Genomic DNA, 17,820 nt, shown 5'->3' on the forward strand with positions numbered 1-17,820 from the left:
AAGAGAATGTGGTGAGATGTGAAACTAAGAGAGGCTGAGTCCAGGAGTCTGTTTGGGCAGGTTGGTGGGGACTGTTGCAAAGATGGGATTGTTTGGATGCTGGGCTTGCTGGGTGGCCCCACTCACCTTTGAGTCCCTGGCCCATGCCCAGCGCCAGCCCGTCCTTGGTCCATTGCACGATCCCCGAGTAGTTGAGCAGCACACAGGGGAGCACAGCCTGCTGTCCGGCCACCACAGTCTGGTCAGCTGGCTCCTGGCTGAAGCGGGTCTGGGTTCCTGGCAAAGCCAAAGCCAGCACTGGATAAGGAAATGCATGAGCAGAGGGGCTCCATCAAGAAGCCACCCTTCCCAGGCACTTGCTCCCACACTGCATTAGGCTGGAGAGAGAGATGAAGACTGGACAGGTGGATCCTCCAGGCCCTGCCCTACTTTAGCCCCAATCCCTTCTCTCCAGGACGTCACGTGCTCACCCTTGACTCCTTTCTCCCTCCATGGCCCATGGGAATGCTTTCAGGAGCCAAAATACTTAGCAATCATAGAAAGTTGTGCAGTGCTATATACTAGCCTGAGAGACTAGGCTAGTCAAACCCTTTCCTTTTACAGAGGAGGACACTGAGGTCCAGGGAGATGAGTGACTCACCCAAGGACAGGCAGTGAGTTAAGGGCAGAGCTGGGATTCAAATCTGAGTCTTGGTACTCTAGGTCCTCGGTTCTTCCTCTACCACCGCCTCCTCCCACATCCATATCAGTTTGCTTCAGCACTGGCTCTTGTGCTTAATAAAGGCTTGTTGAATAAATAAAAAATGCTCAGGCTGATATTAAAATGAGTTTTTGGCCACTGAGCAGACATTGCCTGAGTAGGGCGCAGGAGAGAGGCTGAAGCAAAGTATGTGTAAAGCACATTCCCCTCTTCTAGGAACTTTATAACAAATAAATGCTGCTGGTGACAGCACAGTCCCCCTCAATCTTTGAGACATGAATAAACCACCGTACCTCTACTTGGACATGTGCCGTCTGAGCCAACATGAGGTAACACACGTGTGCAACCATGCCAAGTAGAATTCCCCATGAATGCATCCTGCGAGTACATAAGGGCAGCTTCTAGGCGACAGGGATGTCCACGTGTGTGTATATAAACTGCCTAGGTGGCTGTGTATCCAAAACAAAGTGGCTCTGACCCTACTTCATGGCATACTCGCCCTGTTCCGTGTGTTTAAACCTTGGATCCCACATGACAGGAGCATGAGGGCACACACATGGACACCCTGCACATGCTCGGTCTCCCGCATTGTAGGAGCTGAGAAGCGATGTGACTTTGTTCCCTCTGGCTGTGGGAGCTACACATGGCTGCCCGGCTGGCAGCTCGGCCGGGAGCATTTGATTAGAGAACTGCAGAGTAATTGTCTTTAATTGTGGAGCCTAAATGGAGCAGGGAATTGGATGGTGATTTCTTCTCCCACACTGCTCCCACCCACACACTGCAACCAGTCTGGCTGCCCTGTGGGGGGCAGACCTGGGCACTGTGCACAGCTCTAGGAGCAGTGCCTCAGCTTCCTGTGCCTGACTGTGGGGAAGAGGAGAAAAAATGGAGGGGCTGTGAGATAGCAAAAGGAGAGGTCTACGGCTTCCTACCCATGTCCCCAATCTGTCAACCACTGTAACTGAAATCAGTCTTCCACAGAACTCAGGGGACTCCTTCCCCTCTCAACTCTGTAGAGACCACAATCTCCAAATCCAACTGTTCCCAAACTGAACTTTCCAAAATTTCTCTGATCCTCCATCACTTTGTGTGTAAGTAAGTAAATGGAATGTGTCCCTCCCCATTCCAAAACCTCCCTCTATATTATCCTGGTCTCCTAGTCTCCTCCCCTCCCTTCTTCCTTTTCCTGAGCAGCTTCATTTCTTCCCTTCTTTGCAAACCTGTTCCACATTCCTCTCTTCCAGGAAGTCCTCCTTATTTGGTCCCTTAGCTCCTTGGGACCAAACACAAGCACAGCTTGTTTCATCATTCAGCCCTGCTGTCACAGCTCTATCCATGGGATTTCCTGTTCTCTGCTATCAGAGAGTCTGTGCCCATTCTTTTGTTTATCATGGGGTAGAGGACAGCTGGTGAAGTGGGGCATTTGTTCTATCTGTTCCACCAGAACGGGAACCTCTGCTCAAGGCCAAGGGCCATGCTCTTTCCTCTGAATTTCCCTAAACATCTGACATCCACATTGGTTGCTGCACATAAAGAGGACAAAGGGAGATGGGGGTGGGCCAGGAGTGGACTGATGGCCAGCATATGATTTAATACAAAGAGGCAGCCTTTTTTTGTTAAGTGTGCAGATCTAGCTCTTTGGGTCTGCAGAAACAGGGCTCCTCCCCCACACTCTGTGAGCAGCAACCTAACTCTGATGACCTGACAGCTCATCCATGTCTTCTAAAGAAGCAAAGGATAGGCTCACCCATATTTCCAGGGGAGGGAGTGGGTCAGGTGAATAGCCAGCATTATTAATTCAGGCATTGCCCTCATTATTATTCAAATTTATTCATATCATTGCGCATTTCTCTCGTGCAGCTTCATGCTGCAAACTCTCCACTCTCCTGTTTCTCCTTCCTAGGGCCCCCAGAGCCCAAGTCAAGGGCTTGGGAGTGGGGTGGTCTGTGAGCCAGGGCTCAGAGATGGAATTTATATTCATGGCTTTCCTGTGTGGGGACTGGGAACCCTGGTCTCCTATTGAAGTCTCCAGAGGACAGTGAGAAGCTGGCTTTTTGTCCACTGGTGCAAGGATGCAGTTGACCTTCCAGCAGGACAGAGGTGGGATGTCCTTGGGGTCAGAGTCAGAGAGATGGGGATATTGTCAGAGGGAGGAGTGGTGTGACCCTGGGCATGTCACTCTCTATTCCAGCATCCATTTGCTCACTTGTACAATGACAAGTTTGGACTAAAAGTCCCTTTTTTAAGAGCACGGGTTGAGGAGACAGACATAGGTTAGCATAGTGCCTTTGTGGCTTCCTAAACATGTGACCTCATCACTTAACTCCCTAAGCCTCATTTCCCCCATTGGCAAACTGGGGGACGCGAACACCTTCTTCCCAGAGTGTTGTGAAAATTAAATGGGATAAAGTATATGACATACTGGGTGCATTCCCTTGCATGTACCCACTAAACGGTAACTGTGACCCTTCTCTATTCTGGGATGTTAGATAAGTAGAGGGACTGCCAGAAACCTGAGCAGTAACATGACAAAGAAGTTATCTGTCATCCTTGGGATTTTGAAATAAAATACCCTCTTGGTTTAGGCCTGTTTGAAGCAACTTAGCCATGGGGGGATGGAGGCAGTGACCCTGAAAAGAGAGTCCAGAGAAGATGGGCAATGAAGGATCTAGGGAATTTAATTCAATAGAAAGGCAGTCTAGGTCCTGAGCCTACAAATATTTCCTGGCCCCAGAACAGCCCCTGCAGCCAAGACAGTATCTGAGACAGAGTCCAGATGCCCATGGGTTGTCCTAACTTGGCTCATGATCAGGAGAAAGCCCCAAGCCTGCCATCAGCAAGTCCCATTCCCTCTACTCTGCACACTCCACTTTTGTCACCACTTCATGCTCTTGCACAGGCCTTTCCCTTGGGATTCCAATAGTTACCTCCTCTGTGAAGTCTTCCATGACTGACCTGCATGCCCTCAGAGGCCTTTGCACTCACTTCTCACCTCTGCTATAGACGGTCCACACTGCACTGCCCACCCCCTCCCTGCCGCGGGGGAACTTCTTGCATCTGGACTCAGAGCTCCAGCCCCATCACCTGGCACAGGGCCTGGCTGCCAAGCACACAGCAGGTGTTCTGAGTACGTCTATTGATTGATGGAGTGAAGGTGAGCAAATCCCTGAGTAAACAGCCCTGCCTTGTGAAACTGCCATCAAGGAAAGGAGGCAGAGCACCCCGGCCCCAGGTCAGGCTCACAGACTACAGCAGAGGCAGACACAGTGCAGGAGTGGAGGGACAGGTAGGGGTCTCCCTGCAGTGAGGGGAGGGACAGTGCTGGTACAAGGCTTGCAGCTGGGAGGCTCCCTGAAAGAGGGAGTAGAGTTAGGCTAGGTGGGGGAAACAGAACTCGGGAAGGTTCTGATGCAATGATGGGGATGAGTGATGAGGAGATATGGAAATAGCTGAGGAAAAAGACTAGAAAGTGAGCAATGAGATGCAGACACCAGACAGGATGTAGCCGGAAGGGCAGAGGTGTCCTGGTGGCATTACAACCAAAAAGAAGATACTGGTTGTGTCTTTGACTGTCAAGAAGGCATCAATAACCAGTGCCAGTGGCCCAACTGAGATATACACAAATCCGAGAACACATACATGGCTGGGTGTGGGGACAGAGCCCCAAAGAGCAGTTTCCAGGCTCTCAACCTCACATAGAAAGGTGCTGGCTCAGGTAGTAGATGGTCATCAGCTGTGACTAGTTGGCCATCAGCTGTTACTGGTTAGCCATTAACCACTGATATAACTGCTGCGGCTAAGCTAGCAAGGTGGTGTAGTGGTGTGGCGTGGAGGTGTGGCATCCTAGCGTGGCGTGGCAGAGTGTGGATTACGGATGGCAGAGAGGCGGATTGCAGCTAGCGAGTGAGGTTGGTTGGCAGAGACAAGTGGACAGCAGGTTGTGGATCATGTGGCTCTTGCCTCCTGTGTCTCCAACCCAGCTGCCAGTGAGACTATAGTGGTATGACTCCCCTATTTATGGCTCCGTGGGTGTTCCTTTTTGGCCTAGCCATATCCTGCGTTCTTATGCGGGGAGTGGGACTAGAGACCCCGCCTGTCACCCTGCATGACACTGGGACTTCTACCCACTGTGACACAGAGCAGGGCCTGAACTGGGACTGGGGGCAAAGTTTCCATCCCATCTTTGCATCCGCATGCTGCTTCCAGGAAATAAAACCAGTGCCAAACAGAAATGCAGAGGAATGGGGGGCTGTGGGGCCCAAGAGCCAGGTGGAAGGGAAATCAGGAAGGGCCTGGCCACAGACAGACTGGGAAAGCAGACTAGTCTCCCTTAGTGGCATCGAATAAATGGCCTTGCCTGTCTGGCAGCTCCAGTCTAAGGCGAAGGTGAATCCACGTGTGTTTTTAAATGAATCCCCTCCTGCTTTGACCTCACTGCCTCACCATCACAGATGTGGCGAGCTCCCAGGCAGCCATGTGAAGAGGCAGAGCAGAGCACACCCGCTGTGCACAGGCGCAGTGGCACCTGCATGCACACATCCAGCAGGAGCTGCAAAGGATGCTGAGAAATCCAGACAGATGCAGAGGAAGAGCAAAGGAGAGGAATTAGGCTGGAGAAGAAGCAAGAAGGGAAGAGGAGATTTTGGTTGAAAAGAGGCCAGGAAAGAAAAAGGAGATCCAGAGAGAAAAGCACCAGGAAAGACCCCACCTGTGGAGTTATGAAGACCCAGGCCGAGGCAGAAAAGAAGGAAGGCTGAGGGTGACTGAGATGGAGACACAAGAAAGACAAAGAGCACAGGTCAGGGAGGTACATGGTGAGTGTGCAGTGGCGGGGGTAAGAGGTGGGGCAGAGGGGAGGGTAAGGCAGGGCTCCATGTCCTGCTCCTTGTCTCTGAGATGTCTTGGTTCAGACATGTTACCATGGGCCGGGGGATCTCAGACTCCAGGTGTCCTCTGGCCCTACCAATGTTGCCACTAGGACATAAGATTCCTAGGAAGGTTAGCCAGGGCTTTTGGGCAGGTGAAAGCTGAACAGGTCAGGAGGGAGAGGGGAGCTCAGAGAGAACCTGGGGAGAAATTAAAAGCAGTGGGTCTCCCTGGGGAGCTCTGCGCCTCTCACGAAGTGTGGGAGGTGTGGTGGGCAGAGCTGGGGAAATCCTGACTTCCCACCAGCTTCCTTCCACTCAGCCCCTCTCCCAGACCTTCTTCCTTTTAGTTAACTCCTCCACTCTCACCACCTCACCCCATAACTCAAAGCATCTCTGGCCTCCCACTTGGAATAATTCTCTCCCCTATTGCTCCTCTGCATTGTGTGGGCTCCAGGTTGTATTATAGCCTGTCTCTTATATTAAAAGTTACTTGTGTGTGCGGTTTTGCCTCTCCCACTCCCCTGGGAGCCCCTGGAGAACAGAGACACTTTGATTTACCTTTCTTGTCCCTTCAATCCCAGCAATGGTCCTTAATAATAACTCCCAATTATAAGATGCCAACTATGTGCTAAGCACCAAGGCAGATGCCTTACAGACATCATTTCTAGCATTCAAGTCCACTGACAGTGGTGGTTTATATCTTCATTTCCTAGAAAAGGGTAATAGGCTCAGGGTGCTCAAGGTACAGACACCAAGTGGCAGAGATAGGAATGAACTCAAGTTTTTTGTTTTCGTTTTTGTTTTTTCCCCTTCTTCCGCCTCCACTCCCACTCCGGTTCAAGCCGTTGTTTCTCAGTCTAGTTGTGTAGGACACAGCTCCCTGGCCCATGCTGGTATTATGAGCCTTGTGCTCCTCCAGGCTGAAGCAGTCGGTTGCCGGTCATTGGTCGGCCGCTCACGGCAGCTCACGGCAGCTCACGGCAGCTCACGGCAGCTCACGGCAGCTCACGGCAGCTCATGCCAACCTCCGGCTGCTCACAGCAGCCCAGCTCCAGGGAGAGCTGTTGTTCACAATCTTAGCTGTAGAGGGCGCAGCACACTGGCCCATGTGGGAATCGAACTGCTGACCTCCGTGCTAGGAGCGCGGCGCTCCAACCACCTGAGCCACCAGGTGGGTCCTGAACTCAGGTTTTTAGGCTGCATAGTCCCTGCTCTTGGCACTATGTCATGCTAGGAATATCTTAGAAGTTTCTCCTAAATGAACTGGACTCATGGTCCGCACCCCAGAGAACTTCTGGTGCCCTTAAGCTCTGCATCCATCTATCACTTCTGAGCTCCACTTTATGCCTCAGACTTCCTTCTCAACCCTGTTTACCTCCTGGAAGGGCAGTGCTCCTCAGATCTGGGGCTGGCCAGTGTCCTCCACTCACACAGGACTTGCCCCTACATGATGCCATCAACCACAGGAGGCAACTTGATATAAATATCCTTGCATGAAGGGAGAATGGTTCCCGAGGCTAGAACAACCATCAGAAGCACCCAGAGAGGTTTCAGTGGTCAGCGAAATGCCAACCTTTAAGTCACTGAGACTAGTTCACTTAATGTACCCAAAAGACCAGTGAGGCCCATTAGTATTTCCAATAAGAATCTAAGGCTCGGAGACATAAACATTACCCCTCTAGGCACACAGCCGGTCAGTATTGAAGCCAATAAGCAAAGCAAGGGGCCAGAACACCTGCTCACCCTGGAATGCCATCATAATAGCCTGGCTACAACTCTCTTCCCACCTATCACCACCCCCTGGGACCTCCTAGCTCAGACTCTGGTCACTGTGAAAACCTGTCCCCTGGGCCTCTTCATTTCCTCTTGATGCTAGCCTCTCACCCAGGACACCTCTTCTCTAGCACCATCCCACGTCTCCTTCTCAACCTTGATCTTCCTGGGGTGACACTGCCTTCCAGCTGTTCTCCAAGTTTCTCCTCCATCCTCAGCATAGTACTGGGGTCCCAAGTTAGGCCAGGAAAGGCCACCTATCACAGTCTCTGTGTGTGAACACATCTCCCATCCCACTGGGCCTGTCCTTGGGGCTAATACCAGGCTCCCCCACAAATGCCTGGTGAGGACAGAGGATTCGAATCCCATTTTTGACTGAGAACTATTAAGTCACCTCAAAATCTACCATACGAATAGAGAGGCTGGAAATGCTAACAGATTTCAGACATGCGTTGTATAGTTTTTGTGGGCACAAATGTGCCATAATACACAGGCTCACATTTTCATTGGTATACACACACACACACACACACACACACACACACACACACACACACACCTCCTGCACCTTTGCATTAAAGTACATGTTTCTGCAACCCATGGGTACTCATCTGCACCCATATCTTGGCACATGTGCCCTGGCAGTCATCTTCCCAGTTCCCTGCCTGCCAGGCCTGGCAGGAACCAGAAAGGGAGTGGGGCCAAGCACATGAGAAGCCAAGGGATCCAGGCTGCAGGAGAGGGGGACAGTGGAGGCCAGGCCCTGTCTCTCTGGATTTATCAAACGAGCAGTAATGAACCCCCTGGGCCAGAGCAGTCCCATGCTCTCCACTCCAGATTGCTGCTGGTTCAAAGAGAAGCCTTTGATTCATACCGACAGCTTTCAAATGGAACTAAATCTCTCCACACTCCACTCTTCCTCCCTCTCTCTGCTCTTACATCTTTGCTCTCCTGCTTCCCTCAAGACTATTTCTCCCTACCCTAGCCATTCCAGTTATGTTCTATGAAAATACAACAGCCAGAGAGGGCCCCATCCGTTGGATCCTCTCACCAAGAAAAGAGGATTGCAATTCTCTGGGCAGGTCCAGCAAAGAGGAAAGAGAGATTTGCACTTTTGATAGAGGAGAGAAGGCAGAGGAGAAGGGAGGAAGTGAGAGAGAAAGGGAGGATGAGGAGGGAGTATTGGCTGGGGCAGGGCACAGTGAAGGCAGATAGGAGAGAAAGAAACTGGCCCACAGAGGAAGACAGAGAAGCAGGTTCACTATGACCCTTAGTCAAGCAGCTCCCAGGAGAGAAGCACTAGGGCTGCCCAGCTGACTGGGCATGAGGGGCACAGGTGTGTTGCTTTTGCCTTATACAGAGCCCAGCCCAGAATCTGAAAATGTCAAATGTGATGTGACTTTCGAGACTGTAACCCCTTCTGCTGACAGGTCAGAAAGCGCCATTGCCTTGTTCACAGCAGGGAACCTCAGATATGGCTGTGAGTAGATCTCAGGTGATATAGCTATCAGATTAAGAGTCAGAAATGACACACCGCACCTCCCAAAGACAAGTTTTCAAACATTCATAAATTATTATCCCCCCTACTCTTCTGCCCACCAGCACTTACAATATCAAAGCACTGCCTTCACTTCACAGTTAGAAGTGAAAATGAAAGTGAACAGTAGGGGCCTCAAAGGTCTTCACTTAACTGACCCACTGACCTTCCCCACATTCCCCACCTTCCCATTTTTGGTCCTTTCTCATCTCAGGAAGCTGAACCCATAGGCAGAAGAACCAGTTTCTCCTCCTTGCCCGCAACCTGTTTGGCCAAGACACCTAATGTCTACCTCCAAAGATGAGGTATGGTAGGGACAGCCGAAGGGGAATCTTTCCAGGGACCAGATGGGATTTTACAAGTGGCCACAATCCAGCCTGGTTTTCTTGCATTTGAGCAGACCAGAGGCGGCTAGAGGCGGCTGCAGGCCTTGGGTGACATTCACAGTGACAGGGCGCATGAGGACATTGGTCTGGGCCAGTGGAATAGTCACCAAAAGGGGCAGAAACAGAATCCTGAAAGAGGGAAGGGTACCTGGCCCAACACCACCTGCCAAGGACACAAAACTCTGGGCCTGAGTCAGGAGGTGTGGGCTTATTGGGCCTGGCTCTGCCACCACCCAGCTGCCTGACTGTGGGGAGACTTCACTTCTCTGGGTCTCGGCTTCCTTAAACTGTAAGAGAGGGAGCTGAATTACTTGCCCCCCCCCCCCAAGAGCCTTTCTGGCTCTGATGTTCTAAGATTCTGCCGTAGCATCTTCTGCTCTCCTGGGACCTCAGCCAGCTCTTGCTGACACGCCTAAGGACTCAGCCTTGTGTCCATCCCTCTCAGACTGTGTGGGAGAGGTGGTATATCTGGGGCCATTCTGGCATTTCCTCCCAGCAGGTGTGTAGAGGGAGGTTTGTTGGTTTGCGACACTAAGACAGTGGCTGAGAGGACACAGATGATGTATCCATGACAGGTAAAGAAAGGCCAATCTTTGTTTTCCCTGTCAGGAACTCCCATCAGAGTGTCTTACATCCCTTTCCACTAGGTTCATGGTAGGAAAAAGGAGGATAGAGGGCAAGCAATTGTGGGTCTCTGAAGTGACCTGTCAACCCAGGCCCACTCACATTGACTTTGAACTCCCGAACTAAAAAAGACTGGTAGGTGCAGCTGGAACACCCCCTCCCCCACCCCATTTGGACCTTGTGGGGACAGAGCCCCAGAGAGTAGTTTACAGGCTCTCGGCCTCATGTGGAAAGGTGCTGGCTCGGCTGTGGCTGATTGGCTGTCGCCTGTGGCCGGTTGGCCGATTGGCCGCCGGTAAAACTGCTGCGGCTACGGAGGATTGCCGAAGAGCCAAGCAGAGTCGAGGAGAGTGGAAGAGGAGAGCCGAGGAGAGCGGAAGAGGAGGGCTGAGGAGAGCAGAAGAGAGGAGAGGAACAGAGTCGGGAGAGTGGAGGAGAGTCGTCGGTTGGTCGGTTGGCGGAAAGGTGGACGGCAGGTCGCACGTCCGGTGAACCCGGCCTCCAGTGGGAGCGTGGTGGTATGACTCCCCTACCTATGGCTCCGTGGGTGTTCCTTTTTGGCCTCACCATATCCTGCGTTCTTGTGTGGGGAGCGGGAGCAGAGACCCCGCAGGCCGCCCCGCCTGAAAAATGGCGCAGCGAGCAGGGTCTCCCGCACGACAGACCTCTAGCCCCGTCTACCCTGCCAGCCCAAGATACTTGGGCTAAACCTGATCTGACAACTCTATGCAAATGTGCCCTGGCAGGGAACCCTGAGAATGTTTCATGGAAGGACAATGGCATTGTGAGCCCAAGTGGTGTTGGATATAGCAGGTATGACAGGAGGGAACAGAAAGGGGGGTGCAGGGATGGTGGAGGGTTATGCTGAAAAGTTGCATTTCCTGGCTTTAGTGGGCAAGGGAAGGGCAGTGCAGGAAAGAGGAGGCAGGTGGCTAGCAAGGATTTAGCTTAAATAGGAGACAGGGGATAAGAGGAAAGAAAGCAAAAGACAGAGAGAGGGAAGGAGAGAGCAGAAGCTAGGATAGTCATATAAAGCCAGAGAAGGCTAGAAGAGCTAGAGTAAGGCACCAGGAGCAGGGCTGGGAAGGCAAGAGAAGATGATAGGCCTAACCCCTCCCCCACCACATACAGAAGTAAGCGGAGGAGGGACCCAGTTTCCTGAGTCTCCAGAAATCCCTAAGTCCATAAAGTGGGAGGAAAAGAAACTGCAACACAGGACACGGAAAGAAATAGCCTAATGTGCAAAGACAAAATGAGAATACTGTAGAGGAAAGGACAGGGAGAGTCACAGACAGAAAGTAGAGAGCAAAGTAGATGAAGAGAAAGTTGGTGGCAGGAAAAGTGAGAAAGATGTAAGAGACTGTTTTAAGGTTGGGTAGGAAGGAGCTGAGGTGACACAGGTACAAAAGAGAGAGAATAAGGCAAAGAGGCAGGAAAAGGAAAGAGAAGAAAATTAGAAAGAGGGTCTGAAGTTTAGAGCTGGAAAGGGCTTGATTACCAACTCAACAGCTTTATTTTGATGAAATTGAGGGTCAGCAAAAAAGAGAGGTATTTGGGGTGGGCATGTCTCTAAACTCCTAGTGGCTTCTGAGCCAGCCTCCCAATTACAGAGAGCCCATTTCTCCAGGGGCAGGGCACACCCCAAACCTGATTGTCCTGCACCAACGGTGGGAGGAAGATGGGGGGTAAGGAATGTACCTGGAATCGTCCTTCACTAAAAGTAGGGAGGTAAAAGGGGGTGTGGGCACAGAGCCAGGAGTACAGTTTCCAGGCTCTCGCCCTCACATGGAAAGGTGTTGGCTCAGGTAGTAAATGGCCATCATCTGTGGCTAGTTGGCCGTCAGCTGTAGCCAGTGAGCCATTGGCCACTAATATAACTGCTGTGGCTACGCTAGCAGGTGGCGGAGTGCGGGTTGCGGATCGGCGACATACAGTGGAAGCTCTTACATGGTTGTGCGCCCTCTATGGGCGCCCCCAAGTCATTGACAGTGACAGGGGTATCCATTTTACGGGGCAAGAAGTGCAGCGCTGGGCTGCCAGGATGGACGTACAATGGTTCTTTCATACCCCGTACAATCCACAAGTAGCTGGCATGATTGAACGCTACAACGGCCTTTTGAAGCAAGTCCTCCAGGTGTCAAAACACCCTCCCACAGTGCCCCATTGGGCTTTGTGTCTATGGGACATCTTGAGAATCCTGAAGGAAAGACCACAAAACGGAGGGCCCGCACCAGTAGAAGCTCTGCTACATCGGAAGGCCGCTCCCATTCAGTTACAGGTTACTACAAGTGAGACTCTGTTAAAGCCAGGCTACGGCAGAAATGGGAACATTTTGCTGCCAGCACACACATGCTTGAAAGCAGGGTAACGGCAGCAATGGACTTGGCCCTGGCAGGTCAAAAGCCCCCACTGTCAGTGGTTGGGCCTGATAGCCCCATGGAGGGCTGGTTTGACCCATGATTTGCAAATGATGCCAGGGGTGGTGGCCGAGTGGCCACCGCAAGTGACTATAGTATATGGAGGTCCCGATTTTGCGTGGAATCTATGTGCTCTTGTTAAGGCCCTTTATGGGGTCCCCTGTTCTGTTACATGTTGAAACTACACAAGGGACCCCAAGCACTGCCTTAAAGATCTGGTACCACAAACCAGGAAAGGTTCCGGTGGCAGTGACCCTCCTTTCCCAGGACAAAAAGCTAGCATGTATCCTCGCAGATGGAAGGGATTTGCATTGTTGGTTCCTAAGACTACTATTTATTTCTGTCCATAGGTGCCTGTAGGGTAATATGGCACAGGGACCCTCACAGAAGATGCTTGTCATGTAGATTGTGAAGCGAGACCCTGTAGGGGTGGAGTATGGGGACAGAGTCACAGAGGGCAGTTTCCAGGCTCTCGGCCTCACATAGAAAGGTGCTGCCTCAGGTAGTAGATGGTCATCACCTGATATAACTGCCGTGGATAAGCTAGCAAGAGGCGGAGTGTGGATTGCAGATTGCAGAGAGGCGATTGCAGCTAGCAAGTGAGGTTGGTTGGCAGAGACAAGTGGACAGTGGGTTGCAGATCGTGTGGCTCCTGCTTCCTGTGTCTCCAACCCAGCCGCCAGTGAGACTATAGTGGTATGACTCCCCTATCTATGGCTCCGTTGGTGTTCCTTTTTGGCCTCACCATGTCCTGCGTTCTTGTGTGGGGAGCGGGACTAGAGACCCCGCTAGTCTCTAGCGGGACTAGAGACCCATGCCACCCTGCATGACGGGGATATAGAAAGAAATTACGAAGAAGCCTGAGAAGATGAATAAAAATGGGAAGAATCAAGAAAAAAACAACGAATGAAACGATCTGGGAGAAAAAAAGAGAAGATTAAGGAGGACAGAGGAGAGAGGAAAGAAATTGGAGAAGGCTGGAGGGCAGGCAGCAGAGGCCAGGGGGCTGTGCAGGCAGATAGGTGGGCACGTCTGGGGGCGGATTAACACCTTAGGGCCTCACCTGAAGGTCCAGAGCATTTAGGTCAAAAGAAAAAGGAGTGAAATCTTTGAGAAATGGAAGGAATTTTTGAAAGGATTAGTCAAGGGAGGGTGGAGCTGAGAAAAGGTGGGTTAATTCCAAAAGGAACTAAGGGCTGGGCTCCAGTCGCTCCCCACAAAGCAGTGTTCCAGAGGGTTCTGGATAATATTTAAGATCCCTTTCAATCCTGTCACTTTTAAAAATTCTATTCACACACCTCATATATTTTCTTCTTACTTTGGACACATACCTATCAAATAGTCAATTTGTAACAGTTTGATCAAGGTGGACTGAAACAATTTGCAATACCGAAGTACAAAGGAAGCAATTCTGAACAGAGCCATCTGCAGGGAAAAGAACAATTCAAAATAAATGGCCTAGTATAGAAGTCAAAATATAAGTAAAACTTTTGTCCCATGGCAATTAATAATGAACCTTCAATGAGATAGCAATGAGACCTGAACATGACAATGTTTTATTTAGACCTGTAGTTTAGTTTGTAGCTATATTGTATTTTATTCTGGCTCCTTTTTCACATGACTAGATTGTAAACTTCTTGGGGCAACAGATATATCTTAGTTGTGCACCTTCCAAAGTTACTAGAACAAAAGTGCATTGCACATAATAGGTGCTCAATAAATGCTTGTTATTTTGATTGTCTGAATTAAAAATGTATAAGGCACCTGAACTCAGAAGAAGTCAACTCAACTCAACATTCATGTAACAAACATTTTTTTTAGGGGCTGGCCCAGTGGCTCAGGCGGTTGGAGCTCCATGCTCCTAACGCCGAAGGCTGTCGGTTCGATTTCCACATGGGCCAGTGGGCTCTCAACCACAAGGTTGTCAGTTCAATTCCTCGAGTCCTGCAAGGGATGGTGGGCTCCGCCCCCTGCAACTAACAACACAACCGGACCTGGAGCTCAGCTGCGCCCTCCATAACTAAGATTGAAAGGACAACAACTTGACTTGGAAAAAGTCCTGGAAGTACACACTATTCCCCAATAAAGTCCTGTTCCCCTTCCCTAATAAAAAAAAAACACACAAATTAAAAAAAAACAAAAAACATTTTTTTCAGTGTCTCCTATATACCAGGTACTATCCTAGGCTCTGGGATGCAAAGTGAATAAGACAGATCTGGTTCTGCCATCACCCATTTTACAGTTTAATGGACATACCCAAGTATCCTGGCAATACAGCATGATGAGTGTCATGATGGAGTGACACAGAGGAAAGTGCCTTAGATCAATAAGTAAATGGCATTTTTCACATGTCTGACTTCCATACTAGTCTTCTGTTGGGCTGAGATTCATATCTTGTTGGCCTTTGTTAGCTTTAGACCCTTTCTACAGTTGGACATTGGAGGCCTTGCTTGGCACACAGTAGATAGTCAATAAATATACATTTACCTACTAAAGTTGCATTGAACATTTCAGACAAGAAGGATTTTCACAGCCAGAGAACTGGGGGGAGAACATTTCAGACAAAGGAAACAGCATGAACCAAGACACGGAGACATAAGAGACCAGTGAGTAGTTGGAATTCAGGCACATAAAGAAATTGGAACCAAGGTCATATCTCTTTAAAAATTAAACTCTTTCTCCTTCTGGACATTCCTCAGTCTCTGCCCTCCAGAAATTTCTAGGCTGTTGAGAGAAACTAGACATAGACAAAGAAAGAGGTCCAGATTCAGAAAGACAAAAGTCGGAGCTGTGGTTGACCCAAGCCGCAGTGTGTCAACCTGGCAAGGTTCAGAGGTGAGCTTAGAAGAATCAGAACAAATAAGGCGGCTGTTTGGTGATGTGAATGTGTGTGTTTTGTGTGTGTGTGTTGTGTGGAGAGGTACATGTGTCCTTGTTTGCATTCATGTGTCTAGTGAGCTTATGTGTGTTACTGCATGTCTATATGCAAGTGTTGGTATGTACCCACCAAAAGGGAGAATGCGGCACTTCTGCCTATAACTAGGACATTCTAGGCTTTTCTAATTAATCTCCATTAAAAAGATTTCCCACAAAGGCACTTCTAAAGGCCCCAAGTTAGGGTCATGTGGATCAATCCTGCATAAAGTAAAAGCAGCTCTGACCAGGCTGCTGACTTGATCCCTCTAACTTGGTTCATTTTATACATGCAAAGGGCACAAAAATGTTAATTTGCTGCAGGGAGCGGAGGGAGCCTGGAAGTGGAGGCTCTGTAATTAACAGCTGTAGGAGAAGGGTCTCAACAGGCAATGACTGGCATAAAGAAGGGAGGACCCAGGGTGGATGATGCTGGGATTGGAGGCTCTTGGAGGCTCGGGCTGGGAAGCTCTGGTCTGTCTGCTCCTGATCATTGCTGCTCTGTCTGACTCAATCTGCTGGTCAGATGGACCACGGACCCTCCAAGAACAGGGGAAGTCCAAGGAGAGGAAATCTATTCATCTAACCACTGTCGGAATTGACAGGACATTGATGGGGGATATGGTGGTGGTGACCATGGCAAGGGTCCATGAAGAGGCCTTCTCTTCGAGGCCACGCATACTGATGACTGCTCTGGAGACCCCAAAGCAGGGGAAAACCAGGGCAGCTCTGTGGCCTTATTTCCATGAAGGAGGCAAGTATTTAGCAGAAAGGAGAGGACAACTTATGTGGATACATGTCAGCCATCCCGCCATCTCCTAGCAGGCCTATACCCATCCAGGGCCTGCTATGTATCCTTCAAATTCCCTTCCTCCAGTCTTCTTAGAGGGGTTGTAAAGAAGGTATTGATTTTCTTCTCCCATACCATTTAAACCAACCCCTCTGGCCTGTACTCTCATCAACTTTTCTTCACATGTGTTCTTTTCAACTTCTGTACTCACCAAAAATGTCAGTGCTCTGGGAAACCCAACCCTGCTCACTTGTGTCTTTGTCCTGTGTCCTGTGTCAGCCTCAGAACTGCCCACAGTTCAGGAGCATGTCACTGATGAAGGTGCTTACTAAAGCTTCACAAAATGCTGCATACAGAGAGGTTTGACTGGGCCCATGGCAAAGAGGGAACAAACATGTAGGCATAGGAGAAATCTTGGAGAAAGCAGCCTGCCCCTTCCTTCACACCCTCTCTGTTTCTCTGATTCTTTCCTTCCCTTTTCAATCTCCTGGTTTTGTTCTCCTACCCCCACTCCCCAACCCGCCCCCCAAGCGAAATGGGTAGGGGGAGTCTCTCCTTCCTTCACCTCCCTGGTCTCTGCAATAATCTAATGATTTCTCATTTAGCTGCCCAGCCCTCCATGGGGAGAGGCTCTCTTTGATTGCTCGTGACACCAATCTCACAACAAATTTAGCACCTTGTTTCCTGGAGAAGCCAATATTCCTCCTCGATTATCTCCCTGCAAGGGGAACAGGGCACCGTGCATTCCAATGAGCAGCTTATGTCTTCCCCAGATATCAGAGTCAATCAAACTCACAGTCCTTAGAAGGATGGATGAGGTGGGGTGGGGAGAGGTTCTCATGGGAGCATAGGAGAGCTCTGAAAGCGAGAAAGAGGCTAGGGAACAGGGAGGACTGTGGGAAACAGACAGAAGCCTCTGAACACATGGCCCTCAGCAAGTGTATATGCAGATTCTCCAAAATGGAAGACGGGAATGGGAGCAGTTTAACTTTTGCTCAGGTAATTCTGGAACTTCCTTCCTAAGCCACTCTTGAAATCCTGGCTTTTCATTCAGCCATCCTGTGGGGACAGAGCCAGAGTGCAGTTTCCAGGCTCTCTCCCTCACGTGGAAAGGTGCTCACTCGAGTAGTAAATGGCCATCAACTATGATTGGATGGCCATCAGCTGTGGCTAGTTGGCTGTCAGCTGTAACCAGTGAGCCACTGGCCACTAATATAACTGCCATGGCTATGCTAGCAGAAAATGGGGGCTAGCAAGAAGAAGGTGGCTGAGCTAGCAAGCGTGGATTGCAGAGAGGCTCGGAGTATAGTGGTATGACCCCCCTATCTATGGCTCTGTGGGTGTTCCTTTTTGGCCTCACCATATCCTGCGTTCTTATGGGGGGAGCAGGAGCTGAGACCCTGCATGACACCCTGCATGACACACCCCCTAAACAATCAGCATGCGGTTAATGGAGAGAGAAGAGGGAGACACTGGAGTAATGCCATTTCACCCTGGAATGAAACAGGGAAGGAAGAAACACTTCCCTACTCCACACCCCCACGCCAGCATTCCTCCACACCTGTATCTTTTCCCACCAAAATCACTTGCTCCTGGCTGGAAGGCCAGAAGAGGTAGGTATCCTCTGAGGGCTCTGCCCCACATGAATGATGAGGGGAGATGAGAAGAAATTTCTCGAGACCAATGGGCCATGAGTTGGAGGTTCTCTGAAGGGAGGTAAAGGAGGAGGCAGGGCAGACTAAAATAAGAGCCAAAAGGAACTTCTGATGGGACCCTAGAAAATGGATCAAAGGTGAAGGAGGGAGGGAGTGA

The 17,820-nt window shown here is 50.3% G+C and overlaps 1 protein-coding gene across 9 annotated transcripts in view; it reads right to left on the minus strand.

Annotated features, from left to right (window-relative positions):
* Positions 1–17,820, minus strand: part of KIRREL1 (kirre like nephrin family adhesion molecule 1) — a 115,604-nt gene that overhangs the window by 21,026 nt on the left and 76,758 nt on the right. For 6 of the 9 annotated variants that reach the window (XM_074318560.1, XM_074318556.1, XM_019751282.2 and 3 more), the window contains one exon: positions 127–276. The exons of 2 other annotated variants lie outside the window; for them this stretch is intronic. In XM_074318560.1, the coding sequence (XP_074174661.1) occupies positions 127–276 (150 nt within the window). Of the gene's footprint in view, positions 1–126; positions 298–17,820 lie in introns of all 9 variants that reach the window. One more of the 9 variants, XM_074318558.1, reaches the window with a different exon arrangement.

The sequence above is a fragment of the Rhinolophus sinicus genome, linkage group LG14, assembly GCF_036562045.2.
Source record: "Rhinolophus sinicus isolate RSC01 linkage group LG14, ASM3656204v1, whole genome shotgun sequence".
Classification (NCBI taxonomy): domain Eukaryota; kingdom Metazoa; phylum Chordata; class Mammalia; order Chiroptera; family Rhinolophidae; genus Rhinolophus; species Rhinolophus sinicus.